This window comes from Cherax quadricarinatus, chromosome 22 (assembly GCF_038502225.1).
Source record: "Cherax quadricarinatus isolate ZL_2023a chromosome 22, ASM3850222v1, whole genome shotgun sequence".
Lineage (NCBI taxonomy): Eukaryota > Metazoa > Arthropoda > Malacostraca > Decapoda > Parastacidae > Cherax > Cherax quadricarinatus.
The window spans coordinates 37,970,902-37,988,267 of record NC_091313.1 but is presented as its reverse complement, the minus strand read 5'-3'; the positions used below and the strand labels follow the sequence as shown (position 1 = coordinate 37,988,267).

The window sequence follows — 17,366 nt, the reverse complement described above, 5'->3', positions numbered from 1 at the left end:
CCCTCCAGGGGTGAGACTGTGGAGCGTCCCTCCAGGGGTGAGACTATGGAGCGTCCCTCCAGGGGCGAGACTGTGGAGCGTCCCTCCAGGTGTGAGACTGTGGAGCGTCCCTCCAGGGGCGAGACTGTGGAGCGTCCCTCCAGGGGTGAGACTGTGGAGCGTCCCTCCAGGGGTGAGACTGTGGAGCGTCCCTCCAGGGGCGAGACTGTGGAGCGTCCCTCCAGGGGTGAGACTGTGGAGCGTCCCTCCAAGGGTGAGACTGGAGCTTCCCTCCAGGGGTGAGACTGTGGAGCGTCCCTCCAGGGGTGAGACTGTGGAGCGTCCCTCCAGGGGTGAGACTGTGGAGCGTCCCTCCAGGGGTGAGACTGTGGAGCGTCCCTCCAGGAGTGAGACTGTGGAGCGTCCCTCCAGGGGTGAGACTGTGGAGCGTCCCTCCAGGGGTGAGACTGTGGAGCGTCCCTCCAGGGGTGAGACTGTGGAGCGTCCCTCCAGGGGTGAGACTGTGGAGCGTCCCTCCAGGGGTGAGACTGTGGAGCGTCCCTCCAGGGGCGAGACTGTGGAGCGTCCCTCCAGGGGTGAGGCTGGAGCTTCCCTCCAGGGGTGAGACTGTGGAGCGTCCCTCCAGGGGTGAGACTGTGGAGCTTTCCTCCAGGGGTGAGGCTGGAGCTTCCCTCCAGGGGTGAGACTGTGGAGCGTCCTTCCAGGGGTGAGACTGTGGAGCGTCCCTCAAGGGGTGAGGCTGGAGCTTCCCTCCAGGGGTGAGACTGTGGAGCGTCCCTCCAGGGGTGAGACTGTGGTGCGTCCCTCCAGGGGTGAGACTGTGGAGCTTTCCTCCAGGGGTGAGGCTGGAGCTTCCCTCCAGGGGTGAGACTGTGGAGCGTCCCTCCAGGGGTGAGACTCTGGAGCGTCCCTCCAGGGGTGAGACTGTGGAGCGTCCCTCCAGGGGTGAGACTGTGGAGCGTCCCTCCAGGGGTGAGACTGTGGAGCGTCCCTCCAGGGGTGAGACTGTGAAGCGTCCCTCCAGGGGTGAGAATGTGGAGCGTCCCTCCAGGGGTGAGACTGTGAAGCGTCCCTCCAGGGGTGAGAATGTGGAGCGTCCCTCCAGTGGTGAGACTGTGAAGCGTCCCTCCAGGGGTGAGAATGTGGAGCGTCCCTCCAGGGGTGAGACTGTGGAGCTTTCCTCCAGGGGTGAGACTGTGGAGCGTCCCTCCAGGGGTGAGACTGTGGAGCGTCCCTCCAGGGGTGAGACTGTGGAGCGTCCCTCCAGGGGTGAGACTGTGTAGCGTCCCTCCAGGGGCGAGACTGTGGAGCGTCCCTCCGGTGGTGAGACTGTGAAGCGTCCCTCCAGGGGTGAGAATGTGGAGCGTCCCTCCAGGGGTGAGACTGTGGAGCTTTCCTCCAGGGGTGAGACTGTGGAGCGTCCCTCCAGGGGTGAGACTGTGGAGCGTCCCTCCAGGGGTGAGACTGTGGAGCGTCCTTCCAGGGGTGAGACTGTGGAGCGTCCCTCAAGGGGTGAGGCTGGAGCTTCCCTCCAGGGGTGAGACTGTGGAGCGTCCCTCCAGGGGTGAGACTGTGGTGCGTCCCTCCAGGGGTGAGACTGTGGAGCTTTCCTCCAGGGGTGAGGCTGGAGCTTCCCTCCAGGGGTGAGACTGTGGAGCGTCCCTCCAGGGGTGAGACTCTGGAGCGTCCCTCCAGGGGTGAGACTGTGGAGCGTCCCTCCAGGGGTGAGACTGTGGAGCGTCCCTCCAGGGGTGAGACTGTGGAGCGTCCCTCCAGGGGTGAGACTGTGTAGCGTCCCTCCAGGGGCGAGACTGTGGAGCGTCCCTCCAGTGGTGAGACTGTGAAGCGTCCCTCCAGGGGTGAGAATGTGGAGCGTCCCTCCAGGGGTGAGACTGTGGAGCTTTCCTCCAGGGGTGAGACTGTGGAGCGTCCCTCCAGGGGTGAGACTGTGGAGCGTCCCTCCAGGGGTGAGACTGTGGAGCGTCCCTCCAGGGGTGAGACTGTGTAGCGTCCCTCCAGGGGCGAGACTGTGGAGCGTCCCTCCAGTGGTGAGACTGTGAAGCGTCCCTCCAGCGGTGAGAATGTGGAGCGTCCCTCCAGGGGTGAGACTGTGGAGCTTTCCTCCAGGGGTGAGACTGTGGAGCTTTCCTCCAGGGGGTAGTGGGTAGTGGGTAGTGGGTAGTGGGTAGTGAGTAGTGGGTTGTGGGTTGTGGGTAGTTGGTAGTGGGTAATGGGTAGTGGGTAGTGGGTAGTGGGTATTGTATAGTGGGTAGTGGGTAGCGGGTAGTGGGTAGTGGGTAGTGGGTTGTGGGTAGTTGGTAGTGGGTAATGGGTAGTGGGTAGTGGGTAGTGGGTATTGTATAGTGGGTAGTGGGTAGTGGGTAGTGGGTATTGTATAGTGGGTAGTGGGTAGTGGGTAGTGGGTATTGTATAGTGGGTAGTGGGTAGCGGGTAGTGGGTAGTGGGTATTGTATAGTGGGTAGTGGATAGTGGGTATTGTATAGTGGGTAGTGGGTAGTGGGTAGTGGGTATTGTATAGTGGGTAGTGGGTAGTGGGTTGTGGGTAGTGGGTATTGTATAGTGGGTAGTGGGTAGTGGGTATTGTATAGTGGGTAGTGGGTAGTGGGTAGTGGGTATTGTATAGTGGGTAGTGGGTAGCGGGTAGTGGGTAGTGGGTAGTGGGTAGTGGGTAGTGGGTATTGTATAGTGGGTAGTGGGTAGTGGGTAGTGGGTAGTGGGTATTGTATAGTGGGTAGTTCGTAGTGGGTAGTGGGTAGTGGGTATTGTATAGTGGGTAGTGGGTAGTGGGTAGTGGGTAGTGGGTACGAGGGATGGAAAAGAAGAGTTGGGAAGATGAGATAAATGTATAGGGATGGGAGAGAGGGAATGTCATATTGGGAATTTATATAATTACTCTTAAGTTTATAGGAAAAAATATAGTTGTGGAATATATAATGATGTATGAGTATCTTTATGTTTTTTTATTAACACATCGGCCGTCTCCCACCAAGGCAGGGTGACCCGAAAAAGAAAAACTTTCACCATCATTCACTCCATCACTGTCTTGCCAGAAGAGTGCTTTACACTACAGTTTTTAAACTGCAACGTTAACACCCCTCCTTCAGAGTGCAGGCACTGTACTTCCCATCTCCAGGACTCAAGTCCGGCCTGCCGGTTTCCCTGAACCCCTTCATAAATGTTACTTTGCTCATACTCCAACAGCACGTCAAGTATTAAAAACCATTTGTCTCAATTCGCTTCTATCAGACACGCTCACGCATGCCTGCTGGAAGTCCAAGCCCCTCGCACACAAAACCTCCTTTACCCCCTCCCTCCAACCTTTCCTAGGCCGACCCCGCCTTCCCTCCACTACAGATTTATACACTCTCGAAGTCATTCTATTTCGTTCCATCTTCTCTACATGTCCAATCTACCTCAAAAACCAATACTCAGCCCTCTGGATAATAGTTTTGGTAATCCCACATCTCCTCTTAATTTCCAAACTACGGAATCTCTGCATTATATTCACACCACACATTGCCCTCAGACATGACATCTTCACTGCCTCCAGCCATCTCCTTGTTGCAACATTCACCACCCATGTCTCACACTTGTATAAGAGCGTTTTTATAACTATACTCTAATATATTCCCCTCTTTGCTTCCATGGACAAAGTTCTTTGTCTCCACATACTCCTAAGTGCAGCACCCACCTTTTTTCCCTCGTCAGTTCCGTGATTCACCTCATCTTTCATAGACCCCTCTGCTGCCACGTCCACTCGTAAATATCTGAATAGATTCACCTCCTCCATACTTTCTCCCTCCAATCTGATATCCAATCTTTCGTCACCTAATTTGTTTGTTATCGTCATCACCTTACTCTTTCCTGTATTCACTTTTAATTTTCTTGTTTTATACACCCACCCAAACTCATTCACCAACCTCTGCAACTTCTCTTCAGAATCTCCCAAAAACACAGAGCAACTATGACAACTCCCATTTTGTGTTGGATTCTTCATCTTTTAACCCCACACCTGTTGCCAGCAACCGTCTATAGATGTATTGAACAATCATGGTGACATCACACATCCTTGTCTAAGGCCTACATTTACTGGGAAATAATTTCCCTCTCTTCTACATGCTCTAACCTGAGCCTCACTATCCTCATAAAAACTCTTCAGAAACCTACCTCCTATTCCATACATTTGCAACATATACTACATTGACCCCCTATCCACCCTGTCATACGCCTTTTCCAAATCCATACATGCCACGAAAACCTCTTTAGCCTTATCTAAATACTGTTCACTTATATGTTTCACTGTAAACACCTGGTCCACACACCCCCTACCTTTCCTAAAGCCTCCTTGTTCATCTGCTATCCTATTCTCCGTCTTACTCTTAATTCTTTCAATAATAACTCTAACATACACTTTACCAAGGTATACTCAACAGACTTATTCTCCTATAATTTTTGCACTCTCCTTTGTCCCTTTTACTTTTATACAAAGGAACTATGCATGCTCTCTGCCAATCCCTAGGTACCTTACCCTTTTCCAAACATTTATTAAAAAAAAGCATCAACCACTCAAAAATTATATCCCCACCTGCTTTTAACATTTCTATTTTTATCCCATCAATCCCAGCTGCTTTACCCCCTTTCATTCGACTCACTGCCTCACGAACTTCCCCCACACTCACAACTGGCTCTTCCTCACTCCTACAAGATGTTATTCCTCCTTGCCCAATACACGAAATCACTGCTTCCCTATCTTTATCAACATTTAACGAATTCTCAAAATATTCCCTCCATCTTCCTGATACCTCTAACTCTTCATTTAATAACTCTCCTCTCCTATTTTTAACTGACAAATCCATTTGTTCCCTAGGCTTCCTTAACTTATTAATCACACTACAAAACTTTTTCTTATTTTCAACAAAATTGGTTGATTACTTCTCACCCACTCCCTCATTTGCTCTCCTTTTACATTACTTACCACTCTCTTACCCTCTCTTTTTCTCTCCATATACCCCTCCCCCCTTCCATCACTTCTACTTTGCAAAAAACTTTCATATGACAACTTTTTCTCTCTTACTACTCCTTTTACATCATCGTTCCACCAGTCATTCTTCTTCCCTCCCGCACCCACTTTCCTGTAACCACAAACACTCTAACATTACATTCTAAAACTTACCCAATACATCTTCAACCCCATTGCCGATACTCTCACTAGCCCATCTGTCCTCCAATAGTTGTTTATATCTTACCATAACTGCCTCCTCCTTTAGTTTATAAACCTTCACCTCTCTCTTACTTGCTGCTTCTATTTTCTTTGTATCCCATCTACCTTTTACTCTCACTGTAGTTACAACTAAAGAATGATCTGATATATCTGTGGCCCCTCTATAAACATGTACATCCCTAAGTCTACTCAACAGTCTTTTATCTACCAATACGTAATCCAAAAAACTACTGTTATTATGCCTCACATCATATCTTGCATACTTATTTATCCCCTTCTTCTTAAAATACGTATTACCTATAATCAATAGCCAAACCCCTTTCAATACAAAGTTCAGTCAAAGGGCCCCAAATATCATTTACACCTGGCACCCCGAACTTACCTACCACACCCTCTCTAAATGTTTCTCCTTCTTAAGCATTTAGGTCCCCTACCACAATTACTCTCACACTTGGTTCAAAAGTTCCTACACACTCGCATCTTTAAGAAGGGTAAAATTTGAATGGATTAAGATAACTCTGTCTTTTATTAGCACATCTTCAATGAGACTGAGTAAAATGGTGGCAGAATTCATTCATTCTTGAGGAGTTTATTAGTGAACGATATAGGAGGGAATTAGTGAGCCATAGGTAGTGCACTTATAAATGTGGACATTAAAATAGATAACATCGTGTACAAATATAGGAAGAATAAGAATAATTTTGAGGACCTCCAAGAATTAAGAAATCTTCTCACCGAAGTCTTGACTGAGAGTGTGTACCAGATTATAAGACTCAGGTGGAAAAACTTAGTAATGAGAATTATGATGAAATGGATTCACGAGGAAGAGATTGATGAAAATATCAAGAAAAAGCGAGACAGTGTCTGATGCTTCAGTGAAATGCATTCTGAATGTGAACCTTGATATCTTCTCCAGAAAAGATCTGAACAAACTAAACATCAGTGTGATGTTCTCCTTATTCACAAGAGAAATCACACTCCAACGTGGAAAGTACTTATAACGGGATTAAAAATATCACTAATTCTAGATGTAGATGAGCGAATTTACTGAATATGTGTGAAAGTAACGATAGTGTCAGTTTGTGTGATTGTAAACAAAGGAACTTCCTCGCTCATTACTTACTGTGTCGTTGAAATCTCTCTCGTTATTATCATCTTTGTGACTTCACCCACTTGAGGTACTTGGTGATTAAATATAAATTTGAATAAATGAGAATGATTTTTTAATTTTTGTTAAAGAGAGTCATAATTGTGAGTTAAGAGCGAGTGTTAGAGTTAAGAGTCAGAGTCGTAACTGTGAGTTTCAATTGTGAGTTAAGAATGAGAGAGTGTTAACTGTGAGTTAAGAGCGAGATAATTATGAATGATCTTATCACAAAATTTGTGGAAGAATTATTGATAAGATTTAAGAAAAATGTTCAGCTCGTTTTCAGTCCTAACTGTGAGCTGAAGCTGAGTCTGATAACTGTGAGCTGAAGCTGAGTCTGATAACTGTGAGCTAAAGCTGAGTCTGATAACTGTGAGCTGAAGCTGAGTCTGATAACTGTGAGCTAAAGCTGAGTCTGATAACTGTGAGCTGAAGCTGAGTCTGATAACTGTGAGCTAAATCTGAGTCTGATAACTGTGAGCTGAAGCTAAGTCTGATAACTGTGAGCTGAAGCTGAGTCTGATAACTGTGAGCTAAAGCTGAGTCTGATAACTGTGAGCTGAAGCTGAGTCTGATAACTGTGAGCTAAAGCTGAGTCTGATAACTGTGAGTTAAAGCTAAGTCTGATAACTGTGAGCTGAAGCTGAGTCTGATAACTGTGAGCTAAAGCTGAGTCTGATAACTGTGAGCTGAAGCTGAGTCTGATAACTGTGAGCTGAAGCTGAGTCTGATAACTGTGAGCTGAAGCTGAGTCTGATAACTGTGAGCTAAAGCTGAGTCTGATAACTGTGAGCTGAAGCTGAGTCTGATAACTGTGAGCTGAAGCTGAGTCTGATAACTGTGAGCTAAAGCTGAGTCTGATAACTGTGAGCTGAAGCTGAGTCTGATAACTGTGAGCTAAAGCTGAGTCTGATAACTGTGAGCTGAAGCTGAGTCTGATAACTGTGAACTAAAGCTGAGTTTGATAACTGTGAGCTAAAGCTGAGTCTGATAACTGTGAGCTGAAGCCGAGTCTGATAACTGTGAGCTAAAGCTGAGTCTGATAACTGTGAGCTAAAGCTGAGTCTGATAACTGTGAGCTGAAGCTGAGTCTGATAACTGGGAGCTGAAGCTGAGTCTGATAACTGGGAGCTAAAGCTGAGTCTGATAATTGTGAGCTAAAGCTGAGTCTGATAACTGTGAGCTAAAGCTGAGTCTGATAACTGTGAGCTGAAGCTGAGTCTGATAACTGTGAGCTAAAGCTGAGTCTGATAACTGTGAGCTGAAGCTGAGTCTGATAACTGTGAGCTAAAGCTGAGTCTGATAACTGTGAGCTAAAGCTGAGTCTGATAACTGTGAGCTAAAGCTGAGTCTGATAACTGTGAGCTAAAGCTGAGTCTGATAACAGTGAGCTAAAGCTGAGTCTGATAACTTTGAGCTAAAGCTGAGTCTGATAACTGTGAGCTAAAGCTGAGTCTGATAACTGTGAGCTAAAGCTGAGTCTGATAACTGTGAGCTAAAGCTGAGTCTGATAACTGTGAGCTAAAGCTGAGTCTGATAACTGTGAGCTAAAGCTGAGTTTGATAACTGTGAGCTAAAGCTGAGTCTGATAACTGTGAGCTAAAGCTGAGTTTGATAACTGTGAGCTAAAGCTGAGTCTGATAACTGTCTTTGTTACGATACTTTTTGAGGCATTTATGATTAACCAATTTAATTCTTAACTCATTCTTTTATTTCTCCTCTTTAGTCTCATAATAAGTTAGTAAGTAATTTGTGTTTATATCTCTAATTTTGAGTTATTAAAGTTATTGAAGGTAGTAGGTTGGTAGACAGCAACCGCCCAGGGAGGTACTACCGTCCTGCCAAGTGAGTGTAAAACGGAAACCTGTAATTGTTTTACATGATGGTAGGATTGCTGGTGTCTTTTGTCTATCTCATAAATATGCAAGATTACAGGTACGTCTTGCTACTTCTGCTTACACTTACGTCACACTAAACATACATGTACACGTTTATTTATACGTTTATTTACACGTTTATTTGGATAGAATTAGTCTGTTTGGATAGAATTTTCAGAGGGGCATGAAAAGTTAATTTTAGGTGTGATATACCGTCCCTCAAATTTAGATAGGGACCAAGGGTGACTACTATGGGAGGAAATTGTTAGGGCCACAAGGCACGATAATGTAGTAATTCTAGGAGACTTTAACTTTAGTCATATTGATTGGAATTTCTTGACTGGGAATTTAGAATCATACGACTTCTTAGAAGTAGTTCAGGATTGTTTTTTGAAGCAGTTTGTGACAGAACCTACAAGGGGAAATAACCTGCTTGACTTAGTTCTGGCAAACAATGAGTCCCTTGTTAATAATTTAGAAGTTTCAGAGGAACTGGGTGCTAGCGACCACAAATCAATTACATTTAGAATTGAATGGAAGTATGATAGTAGGGATAACTCAGTAACAGTCCCAGATTTTCGCTTAGCAGATTACGATGGGCTTAGAGAACACTTATCATCTGTTGACTGGGGTAACGAAGAGAGCTATCAATATGACAGTTTTCTGAACACAATACATGCTGCTCAAAGAACGTTTATCCCTTATAAAGAAATTAGATCAAATAGAAATGACCCAAAATGGATGAATAATAGGCTGAAATATCTACTAGGGCATAAGAAAGGAATTTATAGGCGTATCAAAAGAGGCGAGGGTCATCTTATGAATCAGTATATTGACATTAAGAGGGACATTAAAAATGGGATAAGAAAAGCTAAAAGGGACTATGAAATTAAAGTTGCTAGGGATTCTAAAACTAACCCAAAAAGTTTTTTCCAGGTATATAGAACAAAAGTCAGAGATAAGATAGGTCCCCTTAAAAATAACTATGGGCATCTTACTGACAAAGAGAATGAAATGTGCTCGATTTTAAATAATTATTTTCTCTCGGTTTTTACACAGGAAGACACTAATAATATTTCGGTAATTAATTTTTATAGTGGGCCAGAAGAAGATAAATTATGTAACATCACAGTCACTAGTGAAATGGTTGTGAAGCAGATAGACCGACTGAAGCAAAATAAGTCACCGGGTCCTGATGAGGTTTTTTCAAGGGTTCTTAAGGAATGCAAAATGGAAGTGTGTGAACCATTAACTAATATTTTTAATTTATCTCTTCAAACAGGTGTAGTGTCTGATATGTGGAAGATGGCTAATGTAATTCCTATTTTTAAAACAGGGGATAAGTCCTTACCCTCAAATTACCGCCCAATAAGCCTGACCTCAATTGTAGGCAAATTACTAGAGTCTTTTATAGCTGAGGACATAACTTGAAGACAGTTGCTACTGTCTTCAAGTTATGTCCTAGAATTTGTATTGATAAAGCCACTGGATGGCGAAACATTCTAGGACATAACTTGAAGACAGTTGCTACTGTCTTCAAGTTATGTCCTAGAATTTGTATTGATAAAGCCACTGGATGGCGAAACGTCTACAATAAAGATACCCAGATGTTGCACATGTGTCTTACTCTCATCTTGTCGGTATTATATACCATTCGTACACAACTTGTCAGACACTGCAACATCATGGAATCTTAATTCTGAGGACATGTACATAACCTTCACGACTACGACAACTTCTACTACAACTAACCCATCTCTTTGGGAAGGACCTACTTCCACTGGGGAATCCCGCCTACCAGTGAATATGCCCTCGTCTGCTTCACCTGACGTTACTATATAAGCGCCAGGATTCTTTCTTCTGCTTCAGAATCTCCACGACTATGGTGCTGTTCGCACCTACTCCTAGGTTGAGGGACTGATTACCTCATCTTCTGTACATAGTTCTACTGTCTTCAAGTTATGTCCTAGAATTTGTATTGATAAAGCCACTGGATGGCGAAACGTCTACAATAAAGATACCCAGATGTTGCACATGTGTCTTACTCTCATCTTGTCGGTATTATATACCATTCGTACACGAGGCAGAAGTTTGTGGTTATAGGAGGGTGGGTGCAGGAGGAAAGAGGAGTGATTGGTGGAATGATAAAGTAAAGGGTGTGATAAAAGAGAAAAAGTTAGCTTATGAGAGGTTTTTACAAAGTAGAAGTGTTATAAGAAGAGTAGAGTATATGGAGAGTAAAAGAAATGTGAAGAAAGTGGTGAGAGAGTGCAAAAGGAGAACAGATGAGCGAGAGAGGCACTGTCAAGAAATTTTAATGAAAATAAGAAAAAAAAATTTGGAGTTAAACAATTTAAAAAAGCCTAGGGAACGAATGCCTTTGTCAGTTAAAAACAGAGTAGGGGAGTAGTAGATGGGGAGATGGAGGTATTGGGTAGATGGCGAGAATATTTTGAGGAACTTTTATATGTCGATGAAGAAAGGGAGGCGATAATTTCATGCACTGGCCAGGGAGGTATACCATCTTTTAGGAGTGAAGAAGAGCAGGATGTGAGTGTGGGGGAGGTACGTGAGGCATTACGTAGAATGAAAAGGGGTACAGCAGCTGGAACTGACGGGATCATGACAGAAACGTTAAAAGCAGGGGGGGATATAAGTTGAAGTGGTTGGTATTTTTTGTTTAATAAATGCATGAAAGAGGGGAAGGTACCTAGGGATTGGCGGAGACCGTGTATAGTCCCTTTATATAAAGGGAAGGGGGACAAAAGAGACTGTAAAAATTATAGATGAATAAGTTTACTGAGTATACCAGGAAAAGTGTACGGTAGGGTTATTATTGAAAGAATTAGAGGTAAGACAGAATGTAGGATTGCGGATGAGCAAGGAGGTTTCAGAGTGGGTAGGGGATGTGTAGATCAAGTGTTTACGTTGAAGCATATATGTGAACAGTATTTAGATAAAGGAAGGGAGTTTTTATTGCATTTATGGATTTAAAAAATTCATATGTGCGAGTGGATAGGATAGCAATGTGGCAGATGTTGCAAGTATCTGGAATAGGTGGTAAGTTACTAAATGCTGTAATGAGTTTTTATGAGGATAGTGAGGCTCAGGTTAGGGTGTGTAGAAGAGAGGGAGACTACTTCCTGGTAAAAGTATTTCTTAGACAGGGTTGTGTAATGTCACCATAGATGTTTAATATATTTATAGATGGGGTTGTAAAAGAAGTAAATGCTAGGGTGTTCGGGAGAGGGGTGGGATTAAATTAAGGGGAATCAAATACAAAATTGGAAGTGACACAGTTACTTTTTACTGATGATACTGTGCTTATGGGAGATTCTAAAGAAAAATTGCAAAGGTTAGTGGACGAATTTGGTAGTGTGTGTAAAGGTAGAAAGTTGAAAGTGAACATAGAAAAGAGTAAGGTGATGAGGGTATCAAATGATTTAGGTAAAGAAAAATTGGATATCAAATTGGGGAGGAGGAGTATGGAAGAAGTGAACGTTTTCAGATATTTGGGAGTTGACGTGTCAGCGGATGGATTTATGAAGGATGAGGCTAATCATAGAATTGATGAGGGAAAAAAGGTGAGTGGTGCATTGAGGTATATGTTATCTATGGAGGCAAAGAAGGGAATGTATGAAAGTATAGTAGTACCAACACTCTTATATGGGTGTGAAGCTTGGGTTGTAAATGCTGCAGCGAGGAGGCGGTTGGAGGCAGTGAAGATGTCCTGTCTAAGGGCAATGTGTGGTGTAAACATTATGCAGAAAATTCGGAGTGTGGAAATTAGGAGAAGGCGTGGAGTTAATAAAATTATTAGTCAGAGGGCTGAAGAGGGTTTGTTGAGGTGGTTTGGTCGTTTAGAGAGAATGGATCAGTGTAGAATGACATGGAGAGTGTATAAATCTGTAGGGGAAGGTAGGCGGGGTAGGGGTCGTCCTCGATAAGGTTGGAGGGAGGGGTTAAAGGAGGTGTTGTGGGCGAGGGGTTTGGACTTCCAGCAAGCGTGCATGAGCGTGTTAGATAGGAGTGAATGGAGACGAATGGTATTTGGGACCTGGCAAGCTGTTGGAGTGTGAGCAGGGTAATATTTAGTGAAGGGATTCAGGGAACCGGTTATTTTATATAACTGGACTTGAGTCCTGGAAATGGGAAGTACAATGCCTGCACTCTAAAGGAGGGGTTTGGGATATTGGCAGTTTGGAGGGATATATTGTGTATTTTTATACGTATATACTTCTAAACTGTTGTATTCTGGGTACCTCTGCAAAAACAGTGATTATGTGTGAGTGAGGTGAAAGTGTTGAATTATGATGAAAGTATTTTCTTTTTGGAGATTTTCTTTCTTTTTGGGTCACCCTGCCTCGGTGGGAGACGGCCGACTTGTTGAAAAAAAAAATCTCTTATTTTGAGATATTGATCTATTAAAAAAAATTTAAGTTCTCAGACAAGACGAGACGTGTGTGGTACAGGTAGAAAAATGAGTCTACAGTATAACAGATATCTTTAGAAGACGAGAGATAATGTTTTCAGTACACCTCATAACCTCTCAGAGAAGTTCTGAGTAATCCATGAAGCTGGTGTAGCTCTGGGGGTGAAGCTGAATCTTTCCAGAGATGAAGCCAGAAGATGTGTCTTAGGACCTGAAAGGATTTTCAACAGCCAAATAGATTATGGAAATAAGTTTATTTTAATGACTCTAAAGTATCTTAACATGTTTAAGAAGGATCAAATTTGACTGCATTGAGATAACTCTGTTTATTATTAGTGCGTTATAAATGGTGGTAATATTCAGCCATTATTAAGGACTGGGTAAATTATAACATTTTTTATGGTGACAGAATTTCCCTATGAACATAAAAATAATAACAATGGGAAATTATGTTTGATTCTAGGAAATGGAGAAGCAGAAGAGGATGGAAGAGACGCTTTCTGGCAGAAGTTTTGGTGATCACAAATATTACATGACAGCAAGAACACAATATTAGATAAAGGGGTCGGATTAGGTGATTTTTTTTTTAATCTTAGGAAATGGAGCAGAGGGATTCGGGAGCTGGATGTTATATTTATTAACACTTGTCAGATGAAAGAAAAAAAGCTATTTCAAGGAAATGGAAGAGAAATGAGAGGTACGTGCAGGTAGGACCAGGTTAACATGTGTGAGCTTCACTGACTTGCTGTAGAGGACAGGTGACTCCTTCAAAACAGCCAGCTATAATGGGCAGAAAAAGGGCAAATCATATTTATTTCAAAAACAGCAAAAGAGAAAGCAGATACAGCATATTATATGTCTGCTGCTCTAGTTTGTAGCAGCAAATTCGATATATTCCATAAATGGCCAAACAAACCCAAAGATTCTTGGTACATTTTGACTGCCTTCATTTGTTTAAAGATACTTATCTCTCTCTGACCAGTAAAGCGACTCTCATTTGCATATCCACTGTACACACGAACCTCAGCGAATACGTAACAGATACTTCCTCCAATAAATCTGAAAAGGAAAGTCGTATATATATATATATATATATATATATATATATATATATATATATATATATATATATATATATATATATATATATATATATATATATATATGACTTTTCATTCTTATACCCTGGATATCCCTTACTGAACCGAAGATACGTTGCCAAAACAACTGTATCTTAAGCAGTAATCATGACTGCTTCAAAATCAGTTTATTCTGAATGCATTGCACGGGGAAGTATGCGAGTGTCTGATTCTTCTCGTAAAATTTCTTCAACAGGAACTTCCTATCAATTTTCTTTGAAAATCTTGTAGCAAATTTCATCATACGTTACACAAAAATTTTCTAGGTTTTTCTGTAATAGGCTCTTTGACCTCCTCCAGGAACTTACCGTATATTTTTTTTTTTTTTGAAAAGCTGTCAAATAATGGTTTTTGCTTTTGATTCTTGGTATCTAATACAGAGCTTTAAATAGTATTTTCTTAACAGTTATTGGAATAAAACACCGACGCGATGAGAATAACTAACAATGCAGTTACACACAAGTGTTCATAATGATTCACTGTCGCATAAACTTTTTCAGATCACAAACATATAACTGCATGTGTAACTAATTCTCAAATCATTGCAGTGTTTTTCCCTATTGTATCTCTGATGCTTCACGATGCACATCAGAGACAATATCAGTAAACTGATCATGTGATACATTACGTACTACTGATGAAAATAATGGTTCAGCCAGTAATGTTTATGTTCTGTCATAACTTATGTACTGGTTTCTAACCACTTACGATGGTTGCGAAGGTTTGTGGTATAACTTCTACAGATTTTCTTTAAGTGATAGAAAAAGGTTATATATAATTTTCTAGCTGTTTCATGAATGACACTATCCTAGAAGATGCCTCTACTGGTCACTATATTTTCCACATAAATAATGTCTCTAATTTGACCATAAAACTATGCACTTCAAAGTTGTGCTCACCAGGGCATCATATAATGTTTGTCGAGCCTCAATTTGGTTTTATTTGCTGCTTTCATTTACTTCACATTTGTAACTTTTCAAAATTTCTGTTGAATCAGCACCAGTCCATTAATTCTGAATTGCTTGCTAACTGTTGGCAAAAGTTACATTTCCTGGGGAATACTCACATTCATACGATAATATTCTCGAACTTGTCATCTGACAGTGATATTCCTGGTCTTGGCCTCCCATGTTAATATTCCTGAACGTGTGAGTATTCTATCTTGTTATCACAGAAGATTTATCATGGATTGCTTCATAAAATGTACATATTATAGCAGCTGAAAAAGAAACATGATTGTGAGTAACTGGTTAAGTACATCACTTAATATAATAGACATAATATACTTTACTGCTGCATATGACTGGTAGTAATGGTCCTCAGTCACAAGACTTTTCAGCTTAAGATAACAGTCATAACTATATCTATTTGATAACTTTTGCTTATCTGACATTGGTTCAGTTCGTCGTTAACAGACATAACTCTTGTGTATAAACAGTAATAACGACCCTCAGTAGCAACACGTTACCTGCTTAAGATAGCAAGTATAATTGCGTTTATGTTGTAAATATTTACCTACTTGATATTTTGTCCAGCACGTTCAGTCACTGCCTTGTTGCTGTTTTGACCAGTTGCACTCTTATTATAGGCCCAGAAATATGTAATTAATCATAATATAATCTAGAACAACCTTGTGCAACGTAAACTTATTTTAAATTTTCCTAGACAAGCAAAACATCAAAAAATTTCATCGTTTAACAGTCTACGCAAAATAATACAAAATATTGGACAGGGACGTGAAAAAATATTTGCCGCTGATCGTGTACCAAACAGAATGGATTAAAAATTTAGTGAAAGCAAAAGGTCAGATGACCAGATATTGATGTTATGTATTTTCAAAGTTACCCAGTAAAGTTCATAAACTTTTTTGAGCGTTTTATGTATCCTTTTCCATACTTTTTGCTTTTGCAGCAAGTGATTTCTTTTTGGATGAGACTGTAAAAATACTTTGGCGTTTGTTGTGATGCTGTATCATCTCACTCGTGGGCACGTCATTATCTATGTCCTAGATGGGGGCATGAATCCTAATCTTAGAAGAGCTTTCCATGTATCAAGATTTTGTTATGACATCAATTTAGAATCTCAGTGTCGTCAAAAAATTGTATATTATAGTCCATGTGAGGTTGTTTCTACTGTCATATTTGATTCGTTCCAGTGAGGATGCAGGAACTGCAGTAAATATCGTGTTATAAGTTTTTGTGACCTGTTAAAGGCAAAGTTGGGTTTAAGGAAATTATTTGGTAACTAAGACGACGACACACACCAAAAATATGCAAAAATACCAATATGCTAAAATATTAAAATTCTGAATAAATAGGCAAAGCTGCTCTTTTGAACATATCACATTAATTTACTCGTATCATACCAGTAATTTACTCGTATCATACCAGTAATTTACTCGTATAATACCAGTAATTTACTCGTATCATACCAGTAATTTACTCGTATCATACCAGTAATTTACTCGTATCATACCAGTAATTTACTCGTATCATACCAGTAATTTACTCGTATCATACCAGTAATTTACTCGTATCATACCAGTAATTTACTCGTATCATACCAGTAATTTATTGTAATACGTGGAAAGTTTCTCCAAGACAAGATTACAGAGATTTAATCTTGCAAACTAATACTTTTAAACCAAAATTATAGTTGAATTGCTAAGAATATTTACTTAAATACTTTTTGGAAACACAGAAACCGAAATGTTTTCTCCTTTTGTTTCATCTGTGTTTGTTGGAAACTTGATGTTTACTAAAGAATAACACAGAATGTTATTAACTGAAATTTAATGAAAAAATTATTATGCCTAAATAAATATATGAAATTCTAAAAAGTAAAGTTATTAATATTTTAAATGTATTAATGTAATCATTTCTTCCTTGCGTTTGCTTATGCTGCTGCTCATGCTGCTTCTGCTGCTGATGCCACTGCTGTATCTACTGCTGCTGTTGTTGATGCTGCTGCTATTGCTGCTGCTTCTGATGGCGGTTATGTGTTGATGCAGAGCGTCCTGGAAAGCCGGTGGTGAAGATAGAAGGAGGTGATGGATCAGAGGTGGTAGCTGGCTCGAGAGTCCGTCTGTTGTGTTCCAGCCTGGGAGGCCGTCCCCAGCCCAGCGTCACGTGGGTACTTAGCCAATAATGCCTATTTTCCTGCACGCATTTTCTTTATGAACTTTCTCGAGTTACATATTCTTGTAAACATTATCTATTGCACTTAGACGACTCGTATATTCCTGCACACATTACACAGTCTGTATAATCGCGATTTTGCGACATGTATACTCACCACTTCTACATGTATACTCGTATATGTTAAAAGTTCAACTCTGGGTAATTTATTATACATAAACGTGCGTTTACCGTACTCGACAATATGACTACTGACCTTTGACCAAGACTGATCATCATTTACGTCTTATTTTAATCCTTCCACTAGTGCCTCAGGTGTAAAATACCTCACTTAGCTGTGGAAACTGAGTACGTGCTAGAACAACCCACTAGCCTGTACTTGAGCCATCCCT

General features: G+C 41.7%; 1 protein-coding gene across 1 annotated transcript in view; it reads left to right on the top strand.

The window, feature by feature from the left end:
- Nucleotides 1-17,113, top strand: part of LOC128689819 (nephrin-like) — a 200,712-nt gene extending 183,599 nt beyond the window's left edge. Inside the window, exon 4 of the mRNA XM_053778311.2 lies at nucleotides 16,848-17,113. Within this exon, the coding sequence (XP_053634286.1) occupies nucleotides 16,848-16,984 (137 nt within the window). The 3' untranslated portion in view covers nucleotides 16,985-17,113. The remainder of the gene's footprint in view (nucleotides 1-16,847) is intronic.
- Nucleotides 17,114-17,366: the final 253 nt, after the last annotated feature.